General features: G+C 32.0%; 1 protein-coding gene across 1 annotated transcript; it reads left to right on the top strand.

Moving 5' to 3' along the window:
• Nucleotides 1-1,951: 1,951 nt before the first annotated feature.
• Nucleotides 1,952-2,953, top strand: LOC122590547 (protein FAR1-RELATED SEQUENCE 5-like). The gene is made up of 2 exons (XM_043762746.1): nt 1,952-1,961; nt 2,103-2,953. Exons 1-2 carry the CDS (start codon nt 1,952-1,954, stop codon nt 2,951-2,953), a joined length of 861 nt encoding a protein of 286 aa, XP_043618681.1.
• The last annotated feature ends 9,965 nt before the right edge of the window (nt 2,954-12,918 follow it).

The following is a 12,918-nucleotide window of genomic DNA, read 5'->3' as shown; positions in this document are numbered from 1 at the left end:
AATTTTAAAATACTATCTAGGCTATTGTTAAAAAAGATTGATTATTTTCCCTATGATATAACACACAGGTAGAATGTATGCGACTACAGACTTCCTCACAAGTAGAGCCGGCTTAACAACATAGTTGGCTAGGCATGGGCCTAAGGCCCCCAAACAGAGACGCATGGGCCTAAGGCCCCCAAACAGAGACGGTACCAGAAAAAAATCTCAGAGGGGACAAAATTAAAAAGTTCATGAAATATAAATCTAAAAGGGGGCAAAATGTTAAATACCTATAGAAAATTTTTATAAATCCATAAAAAAATTTAAAAATACATAACAAAATTTAAATTTGAATTAAATTTAAATCCCCCTTTTAGGCACGCCCCTGCCCCCAAACACTTAAAAGGCCCCAAATTTAATACAAAACGGTTTTGAATTTGTGATAAATTTCAAATACATGATCATTGTGAATATAAAGATCAAAACCGACTCAAAGGTTAATAGTTTTAACTTGTCTATTATTGTTTAGCTACACTTTTTATGTTCTTGAATTCCGTTGTCGGTCTCAAAGATTTTAAGTATAATACTTTAACATTATCATTTATAAGTTTTTAAGTCAATTTTTTAGTTTTGGCATTTATATGTATTGTTCTTTATATTTTCTGGTCTTAATCTCAAATTAAGGAGGAAGGTTTTGTTGGATAGTTTTGAAAAAGGCCCCAAAATTAGTTTCCGCTTAGAGATATCGAAAACGTTAAGCCGAACTTGCTCACGAGTCACACCCCAACAATAAAAAACTAGCTTGGTGGAAATTGTGGGTATTGAGATACATGGTGCCATGGTGGAAATTGGTGGAAAGTGGAAAGTGGAAATTGAAGGTATTGAGATACATTTAATTATGTTTCCTTGGAAACTTGGTGGAAATTGTATGTCTTGAGATACTTTTTCATTATTTAATTGACATGTTATACATGCATGTCAACTAATAAAGTATCTTCACCAGACTTTTGTAAAAATGAATTTTGAATATATATATATATATATATATATGTATATAAAGACCAAACGATAGATCTCAATGTTGGCATATCATTGACAATTTATAAAAATGAGATTTGAGGGTGTTGCTTCTTTTCTCTTGATAGTTTTTATTGCTCTTTCACTAAATATTAGTCATATGGCGACGGTAGTTCAAGTAAGAGGAGCATTGGCAAGGCCACCAGGATCACCACCACTAACGCCTGGATGGGGTGGCACCTGGAGATGTTGGGATTCCGGCCTTTGTGAAAGGAGCAAACGTAAGTACTTTTCTTAAAGGAATGAATAAAAAGGTAAGTTTTCATTTCGTATATGAACCGCTACATCTATCTACATGTATGTATGCATGTACGTACGTATATATTTGTTCTTTTTTAAATTAATTTCAACATTCATTCATTCATATATATATATATATATTGAAAAGTTATATTGAGAACCCCTAAAAGGTCAAGAACCTTTAGGAACTTTTTTCCAGAAATATAAATAAGGGTATAATAGTACTTTCCTAATCATTTATTAAATAAAATTAAAAATTATATATTTGAGCCCATGAATATCTCCTACAGTTACGTGATTTTCAGCCTGCCACTTACACATTAGCTGCATTATTCATTTCCCCCTCCAAAATCACAAGAAATATTTTTATATTATTATAATTCATTTTCCCTCTAAAATTCTCACGAAATATTTCAATATCATAATATGGAATCACGTTCGAAAGATGTTTCTAACCTTGATGAATTATACAATTCAGTTATATTGGATCGGAGTGAATTTCAACCATTTGATGATCCTGAAGGTATGCTATCTTTCTTTCAGTTTCAATATATATGATTTATTTTAGAATTTTAGTTATACTATATTTACAAGCTTTGAGTTAATTTGTTTATCACTATATAAAAATACCCTGTGTATGATGATAATGTCAATGGATATTCGTATGAGCATATATATATGTAATCTCAAATTGTAGATTTTAGATTTTAAAACTCTATATGTGCTAGTGGACATGTAAACTCAAATTGTAACTGTTTTTACATAGTGTTAACTCATTAACTGATCGTCGTTGGATAAATTAGTTGATCTGACCACTCCAACACATCACAACAATGCTAATGTTGTTGAAGGCATTGAGGAGACCCCTAACGATACCATTAAACATTGGGTTCCTCTAAATGTTCCTGAAGACATGAAACCAATTGTGAATTCTGTTTGGGACAAACCAGAAACAGCATTAGACATGTATGAAAAGTATGCTGAAAAAGCTGGTTTCGTAGTTCGCAAAGCATCGGTAAAATATAGAAAGGATCGTACTGTATCAAACAAGTACTATGTGTGCAATAAAGAAGGTCAACCAAAGAAAGTTCAAGCCATTGACACATTACTGAATGATGTGCTTGAAAGTAGTAGAAATCGTCGAAATTCTAACTATGCAATTACTGGTTGTGATGCCCGTATTAAGCTGAAAAACAAAAAAGGTACTGATTTTTGGGTGTTATATGAATTTGAAGAGAAGCATAACCATCCTATGATAGACGAGAGAAAAAAACATTTGTCAAAACCTTGTAGGAAACTCTTATTTGAGGACCAGGTTTTTATCCAAAATGTTTCGACAAATAATATAGGTGCTACAAAGGCATATAGGTTACGTGCGGCCATGAACGGAGGTTACCAGAATGTTCGGGGAACTGTAGATGATTATAAGAACACGAAAGCAGCCATTAACCTTTTCGTGGGTAATAGGGATGCACAGATGCTTGTCAATAAACTAAGAAACAGATCAGTGTGTTTGCCTGAGTTTTCGTTTGATTATAAATGCGATAAAGATGAGCTGGTTTGTCTTTTCTTTGCTGATGAAACATCAAAGTGCAACTACAAAGAGTTTGGAGATGTCATTGCTTTTGATGCGACATACAGCACAAACAAGTAACAGTTCTCGGTTCTCTTTTCTTTGCTATATTTTTGTATATCATGTACAATTCATATAACTACATTCATTTTCGTCTAGGTACAAGATGGTGTTTGTGCCTTTTACAGGGGTTGACAATCACAATAAATGTGTGACATTCGGTGCCGGTCTTCTGAAAAATGAAGACATACCATCTTACTCTTGGCTTCTTAAAGCATTTATGGATGCACACACCCATCAGCCAACCCTAGTGCTAACTGACCAGGACCCATCAGCCAACCCATCATTTACAGCTACCCAACCTTGTCGTGCAAGGCTACAAACCGAGTCACGCACACTCTCACATCCATTTTTTGTCGCAAAAACAATATCCCTGTTACATAAAATAGAAATTCAAGCTAGTAATTATTTGATTCCACAACTACGGCAATTGTGCATAAATGCTCACAATCGTCGGAACATAAATAGATTGCCTTAATAATAACTAAACAAAAACTTTGATTAAAACCTTATCTCATTTACCCAACCAAATGATAATAATAATAAGATTAAGAAAATAGAAAGGTTGTATATATACTTATATGCACTTATACTTACATGCTGTTTCCGACTCCATCATTAAGTAGTTGCCACACTTTCATATCGAGTTTACTAAGTCGAGCACGTATATCGACAACTCGCTTTACATATGGAGACTTGAATGTTGCAGGTAACTTCAAGTTCCTTCTACCTCGGTCCAACTTAGCAGCAACATTTGCGATTGCAGGTTCGCAACTGTTAAGTGGTTTGACATCCATGTCTACCTGTTTTCCCCTCGCCGATTGGGACAACACAATTTCATTTCCTTTTACCTCTTCCGGTGCCAACAAGGTCTCATTTTCCATTACATTATCCATATCTTGTGTCAACCCCAAACTAAAGCTTGGCACATCATCATGATTCAGTCTCATACTTATTTCACGTGATCTTCTTAGACTTGCCTCCTTTTCTACTTTCGAAACCGTCCTTTCTAGGGTAGCACAGAACCAGAATGGGCTAGGTGGACTACCCATTTTACCCCCTTCATATTCTCACCACTTTTATCAGCACACTCTTTTTGAACATTTTTCTTGGGTGTGGTGTACATATGTTGCTCTCGCCCAAACATTAGTTCAAGTTTATCCATCCATTTTTTCACCTCCTCGTGGCTTGGATACTTCTCACATGCTTCTCGAGCTATTGTTTGCATAATCTCTTGCTGTCCATTTATCAACCTTTCCAATGTTCCCAAGTGATCCATATATTCCTGTCACACATATGCGCACCTTGAATATATAATTTTACATAAAGTTATGAGACACAAATACAATATTACCTTCACATTTTCAGGTTTAAAAGTCAGAAGTAGCCAATCATTGATTCCAAATTTGTTAACTTTTTGGTCATCCTCATCAATTCTTTGATAATCTCGAACGATCTCTAACTTTCCGAAGCCACCATTTTTTATCTCTTCCTCTTCTCGGTAGCTCATCAGGTCATAATTCCATTTCAACATTGCGGGCCTAATTCGTTCCACTTGAATGGATGTGCACTTTGTACCATCCAAGTACAATAACTAAGCACACATATTCTCTCAATCATTAGAACACATTATGTATAATTTAGCAACTATAATATACAATTAAAGTCAATGTTTATATACATGTACATACCGTCAGTATTGTTGCTGGTCCAGCAAAATATTTTTTGCTCATGTCAAAACTCCAGCCTTTTTTGCACTCTTTAATGCACATCCACAAATATCTACTCCAGTCAATTGATTTCAAGTCCGTGTCTTCCTTTATGTATTCCAACACACTCTGGTCAGCTTTCCCTCTTGTTGAGCATGATCCTAATGTGTTCACAAACAAAGTAATGAAATTGAGCTTGAATAGCAAATCCGCCTCAGTTGAAATCATGATTCTTCTCTTTATCTTAGCAGCTGTGATATCCTTGTTACCTTTAAATTGTCTCGCCCAATACTTTTTTATTTGGTCATCCTTATCAATGTTTTCAACCCCATCTAATCGTACCCCTCCCAGTGGTACTCCCAAAATATCATGAATTGCCTTTTCTAAAACTTTTATACTACCAGTTGGAAGCTTAATTGCCATTATTTTAGCATCAAAGTTCTCAACCACATAATATGCTAACTTGGCAGGCAACTCATCTATTTGGAATCCAAGCAAGGAACCAAATCCCATTTCCAGTACACATTTTTTCTGCCGATCATTCATGCACCTTATGCCACCTAAGAGTGATTTAGGGGATGTCCTTATTCTAACACTAGGGAAAACTGAATTCACAACTGGTTCTGCATCTGATTCCATGTCAACTATTCCCTTTCCATTTCTTTTCGTTTTTTTCCCCCCATTTTCCATACCACTGTCTTGGGCTTTCCTTTTTTTTTGAGCGGTAATGCTTGTGCTCTGTTCCCTACCAATAGACTTCTTACCTACATTGACAAATTAAATGTTGCACAACATATCTCGACTCAAAATTTAAATTACACGCATATGCTCACCTGTTGCATATACATACATAATGCACATGTATGCAAGTTATATATATGCAACCCCTTGTTAAACAACTACAAAGAAATCCCACTATATCTTTGACTGACACTCCAAATGTACAACAAAAAACGATTAATTAACTCGTACACTTTTAAAAACTATCACCTTAGTTGAATGAATACATAGACTACCCACTTTATAAATACTCACTCAATATAGTTTCCCTCATATAATTGATACATACGGAACAATTAACTTTCAGACACATATTTACATTAAAAGGAGTTACTAATGATTGTGTTCATACTAAAATCATAACATAGATGTACTATATATAATTCACGACTCACAATCGTATTCAGATTGCAAATTGGTTAAAAAAGTATATACTTCCCCAAACAAATGGAATACTACTTACAATATATATAAGCTAACATATGTGCAACTTTGATAGTCATCATTGACAAGTTTGTATTTTTTTTACCTTGACGGTGCCGTGGTGCACTCCTGCTCCTGTCCCTAATCTTCATGTCATCTTCAAAATCCAAACTCAAATCGACAGATGTTTCATATGTTTTACGAGTATTTACGTTGTTGCCCACTGGTTTCTTCATGCTCCTGTTACTTCTTCTTCCTTCGGATGATTCTACATTCCAATAAATAAATTTAAACCCAAGTTTTAAATACTTTTGAATATGAATTAAAAAAATTTCAATCTCAAACATTATAGTACAACATTTACCTGTTTTCATCTTTCCTGATATCATGTTGTCACCAAACTCCTCTGATGTAGATTGCACAAAAATGAAATACCAAATGCGAGATTGAAAACCTATTTATAATGAATTTCGTATATCATTATGCACCTCATTTCGAGTTGCATATGGTTATCAACAACCTGATTTATCGTATTTATCATTTTTATTTTTAAGTGTTTTTGATCCAGAATACTGGTGCTATAATCTAGCTTTTTTAGGTGAGGATAAGTCAGAAAAACCATTTGACTGATTTTATAAAAATTTATTTCCCATTTCTACCCTTATACATATAAAACACCGTTTTTGATTCTCACTTATTTATAAAATTGCCATTTAAATTTCTAGCCATACATCTAAATGATCGGACGGTTTTAATTAAATAAAAAGGTTCCTAAAGGTTCTTAACCTTTTAGGGGTTCCTAAAATAACTTTTCCCTATATACATATATATATTATAAAGTGTTTTTGCTTTCGTATTGGCCATTGACTTGCTAACTCTAAATTCTTGTTACGGAAACGTTCTATTGTTCAGCTGTACCACCACCACGTGCAACTGGCAAGAAGGGTTAGGGCGGCCGGTGACGATGGTATAACCATAGGTCATGTTAATGACCGAATGTGGCCGCGAGCAAGATAATCACGCGTTATTTTTATTTATATTATTGTAATTTGTAAGAGCTTTAATATGTACTAGATTTTAGACCCGTGTCCAATACTGGACACAGGGTTTACAATATTATCAATATTAGATGTTCCTACATTTAACTTATAAAAGCTTATAGTTTTGAACGTATACTGTTCAAAATGTTATACTTTGCAAGTTATAGTACAATAATCATAGGTTCGTCACTGTCATTATTAGTTGGGACATATTGATGAAATTGTTTGTCGTAGTCATTCCACAAGACACGTGCTATAATAATTTCTCTATTATAGAATTTTTGAAACCAGTTGTACTCATAATTTGATATTATTATTAAAGATAATTAAGAATTAAAATATAAACATACTTGTGATCCTGTACTTGACATTCAAGTATATGTATTTGATCATTAAGCAGCCTCATAACACGAATATGTTTACTTTCAATCACATGTTCAATGATATTTAGATAACAATTAGGATTGTTTTCATATTCTTTGATAATAATTAGGATTCTTGATTTGAGTGACAATTGAAATTTATAAATACCTTTTATAACTTTTTAAAAAAATCTCCTAAAGTTGATGCTAAAAATAAATACAAATTAAGTATTGAGGGCTAAAAAGTGTAAATTAATAAGATTTTTTCTGCAAATTAATATAAATACTAATATAATAATATATTTGGATAATGATTATTAGAGTTTTTAATTTATAGTTAATTTAAAGGATGACTAAGCGAGAGTCAATTTAATGAAATTGAGCGATTTGATTAGTTAATAAGTCATTATAACGCCCCAAACTCTTTTAATGATCATTTAATAAAATATTGCACAAGTTGGAAAAATTTTGGTACTTAGAAAAATAATGCAAATTTTCGTCGAAAATCGAAATGTTATAAATCAAGAAATGACAAATTGAATATTCTTATAATGGTATAATAAGACTAATTTACAAGTTTCATGACTCGAGAAGTTCAAACGAAGGCTCGGTAAAAATGATGTCGAGGACAGCAGATGGAGGATGGTATGGCGGATGATCCGCGTTCTCCTACGGATGCTCTGAAGGATGATAAGCAGCATCCGCAGTTTCCTGCAGTACTACCATAATTGACAACCTTTCTTGACAACATTTTTATGACCAAAAAGACATATCTCATACTTAAACACACAAAGAAGTTATAACTACACAATCCAACATTTCAACAATGACCATTTCTCAAAAACACAATTCTTCACCATGACGGGTCGTCTTACCCAAGTTGACACTTTTCATGTCAACCACCATTCATACTTTACAATTCCAAAAGACACACTTATGACCATTTTTGCAGAAATGTACCAAACAAAGTTTACCAAAAGAGACATTGCATCAAGAGCCATGGGGATGAGTGATTTCTAAGTCTCTACCAAAGGATCGTCATTCTTCCACGAATGACCTAATTACCTTAAATCTTGCAAAAACTTCGCTTCAAACACTTCAAGCTCTAGGTCACAATAGTTCCTTCTTCCGGAACTACCTATAAGAGAGTAAACATCTAAAAATATAAGCAAAGGCTTAGTGAATATACTTGCATACATTTACGGATACGAAGGAGGGCAAAGTACAAGGACTTTTACATGTAACCTATGGCATCGCCATGTCACATTTACATATTCACCTTGTACACTAACTACACATATATGGATTCATATAAGCTAAACAATCATAACAATCATGTCAATCGGGATTCTTAGGCCCTGGAGGTTCTTAGGCCTCAAATCACATCAACTATCGGGATTCTTAGGCCCCGGAGGTTCTTAGGCCTCATAAACAATGCCTCACATGGGCTTAACACCGAACCAATTACCATGCTTGGAACATTCACATCTCCTGGTAATTGGCCCAACGTATACATAAAGGTATACAAATATACTCACCTCCTCCGCAACAAGGACAATAAAGCTATAACAATAATGCTCAACAAGCTCAACCTATAATCATATCATAAAAATGCATTAAACTTACATTCACAACTTGACTAGCTCAACCTAGTCTTACTCAATCACTAGCCTTTCTAAACCCAAAACCCAACTCATTTGTCATTGAGTTACTTTCATCTTTAACAACAACATTAGGTAGTTCATCCATTTTCATCCACATTTCAATAACTAGCAATAATTCATCTTTTCTCACAAACTCAACTTATCACATTTGAACTTATCAATTCATAATTAAACACATCATTTAACTCAATGACAAATAGGTTAACTAAGGAATTGGGGGAAATTAACCATAAATCATTTTCTAGTAAAAACCCCCAATTTGGTTCATCCATGAACCCTAATTTTACAAGAAAAGATAAAGTTAAATTGGGGAAATTCCTTACCTCAACAATGAAGACAATTACTTAGGGTTTCAAATTCACAATTCCTTCCTCTTTCTCTCCCAATTTTCGGCCACCACCACAAAACCCACAAACCCTAACTTTTGAATTCTTGAAAGAAAATAAATTGATGGTGATGATTGTTAGGGTGATTTCTAGTCTTGCAATTGAAGGTATTTTGACTTTGATTTTGAAGGAAATGGAGTGGATTGCATGAGAAAGTGAGGAAGAAGAAGAATAGTGGAAATATGAATTAGATGAGTGTGTGGCTGGCACATCCTATGGGTGCCACGACCCATTTCCAATTTCTAGGGTATTTTACCCGCTATCCGTTAAAGTTTAAACTAAATTAACCCCATATCCAAAAATAAAATACTAGGAAATTAATTTAATGTCAAAACTATAAAAAGGGGTTAATTTCTTTTATCTTAAAATCTTGGGATGTTACAGTCATTAATTCAACTGTCTTATAATATATATTAAGATTAAGATAACTAGTTTATACCCCACGTTTAATTCTTATTTCATACTAATTTTTCGTAAATAATATATATTAATAAAAATAGTCTTAGAAGTTGAGGTGAATGATTACATATTATAAAATAGACGTTGATATAGATATAAAGCAAAACTTGGTTAAGCTCATCATGATTATGTTTACATTGATCGAAGTTTTTTCCATTACAATGTCAAAATAATAAGTTAGTCATTTGATCATAAATATTCAGATTTGTTGTTTTTTATCCAAAAGTGACGAATCTGTAATGATATATTAAAAATAAATTATACGTTATTTACTTGCATGATACGCAGTTACCATATTGTCGTTGTTGCAATATGTTGATAAGTTGTTATAAATATTAATTTCTTATGTGGTAATATAGAATACGTACGTGTAAGTTAATCCTTGGTTTAATGTACCTAATAAAATTATAAGTTCTCAAATAATAATAAGGTTTTAATTTTCAAATAAGAAAGTTGCGTATTGTTTATTTTTCAAATACGTCAAATGATACCATTTTAACGTATATACAAAACCAATGATTAAAAAATATATTTCAATATATATTTGAACGACATATTATTCTACTTCTACTCTTATATTGCACGAATACTTAAGATGAAACTTATGACTATTGAAAAACACCTATTAATCCACCCTTATAAATGTGGGTAGAGGACTCATACCCAGGTGGATCCTCAACCTTACCAAAGACCAACAAAACTATTGGCAAAGAAGTAAAAAAATTCATTATACTATAATTACCGATTTGAGATAATTTGTTATGTGTTATTTATAAGAATATAATATTTACTTATTATTAAAATATTTGATCAAATTGGATGAAAAATATAACATGTCATGTAATCAAAATTATGTTTACATTCAAATAACTATATGATAAAAAAAAATATAAAATTAGAATCTTATATTATTTATATTGTAATAATGTGATTAAAATTAAAATAACCCAATTAATAGTAAATAAAAATAAAATGCATATGTATATATCAAATGGAGAAAGAAAATTGTTCAACTTATATATAAGATTAAATTGGTTCATAAACAAATACCATTATAATATTTCTAATAAATATTAAGATTATGTATTTAGTTTTGAAAATAAATAATATTCTCTATTAAAAAAAAATAAAATTAATCCATTGAGATTGGAAGCTACCTTTATGGTTTTGCAACCTTTTGTTTGTCCGTGTCGTTGCTAGATCGAATCCTAGCTGACGTATTTTTTATTTTTGGATGAATAGATATGCCATTTAAGTTGTGAGATGTACAACTATGTAGATATTGCAAGTGAGATGGCAAGTATATAAACTAAATCGATATAAAGACGACAAGTAGGGCAAAAGCAAAAACCATATCAATATAAAAACGACACGTATGACAAAAGCTTATGTGACAAGCAAAGAGACGTGCCACATCATCTCTTGGAGATAGAGAATTATATATATATATATATATATATATAAATAGAATCCTTAAAAAAAATGGATTTTGTAACATTTGAAGATTATGCAGGATTTTCATTTTCTTTAAAAAAAATTTTGATTCTCGGTAATTGATTTTGTGTATCCTCTGTATAATATTTAAGTGCATTATTTTTTATGGGCTTTATCTTATCATTAGATTTAACAAGGTAATCACATATGAGCAAAATGATCAAACATGTTATATGATTACATGTTAAATTTTTGGTTATGCACGTTCACTTACGAAACAAACCTACAAAAGCAAACAACCATGTATCTTGATTATATATGAACAAGGTGATCACATATGATCAAACCTAACTGCACGTATGAACAAACCACATTAACGTTCCAACAAAGTTATCACATACGAACAATGTGATCACATATGAACAAAGCAAGACATACACGTAAAACCTGATCGCGTATGCACAAAGTAATCCCGCATTCAATGTTCGAACAAAATAATCACATATGAACAACGTTCACACATCTGAACAAAGTTCTCCCACACAGAAAATCTGATCACGTATGAACAACATATCCACAATGGAGTTCTCTTTGTGTTTTTCCCGGTGTTCACATGTGACCAGTATTAATAAAACCAAGTGTTCAACTATGATAATTAAATGGTGATAGAAATGGATAAACTTATGGATCAAGAAGTGTAAAGTTGGACCCAATGCATGTTCACCAATGCACTCCCAATCATGAAATCTGAGTTCTTGTTCACAAACGCTTTGAGATTAATGATAAGTAAGGTCCCTTTGTTTGGGTGTTCACAAGTTTTAGGTCGACTGGATTGCTTTTAATAACAATAAAAGCTGATTGTAAGGAATCACATAATTAATAAATAGATAATAATTGATATTGTATGTTTATTATTCTAGAAATTATTTGGGAATTGTCATTCGTACCCTCACACAGGTTGAAACCGTTCCATCCGTATGAAGTTTTCTGATTAATTACAGGATTGCCAATGATGATTGTAAACCTCTAATTAATTAAATCTAATGGCTCAAGATGGTTTTAAAGTTCCTACAAAATTAAGGGTTCTTAAATTAAGGCCCCCTATATATGTATATATATAGAGAGAGATTGAACGAGATTATAATTTTCTTTTATTTATATATACATCTCATATTCATAGAATACATGTTATCCGTTCAAGTTATATACTCCGTATATTGTTTAGTAAAAGAACTAGATTTTAGGACGATATTATCAATATTAACTCTTTATACATTTAAGTCACGAAAGCTTATAATTTTGAAGATATACGATGCAAGTGTTATACTTTGCAAGTTGTAGTACAATAATCACAAATTTGTCACTGTAATTATTAACTGACACATATTGATGAAATTGTTTGCTGGAGTCATTCTACAAGGCACATGCTATAATAAATTCACTATTATATAATTTTTCTACAAATTAATATAAATACTAATATAATAATATAAATAAATAGTGATTATTAGGATTTTTAATTTATAATTAATCTAAATGATGACATAAGTGATAGTCAATTTGATAAAATCGAGTGATTTAATTAGTTAATAAGTCATTAGTTTAACTGTCTTATAGTATATATTAAGATAAGATTAAATAAAAGGTGAAGTTTCTTTTAGTAACTACATGTTTAAATAATAGGTGATCATAACACCTTTATCTCTGGAAACAAAAGTTTGGGGAACCT

Source organism: Erigeron canadensis, chromosome 1 (assembly GCF_010389155.1).
Source record: "Erigeron canadensis isolate Cc75 chromosome 1, C_canadensis_v1, whole genome shotgun sequence".
Classification (NCBI taxonomy): Eukaryota; Viridiplantae; Streptophyta; class Magnoliopsida; order Asterales; family Asteraceae; genus Erigeron; species Erigeron canadensis.
This window is presented reverse-complemented; position numbering and strand designations above follow the sequence as displayed.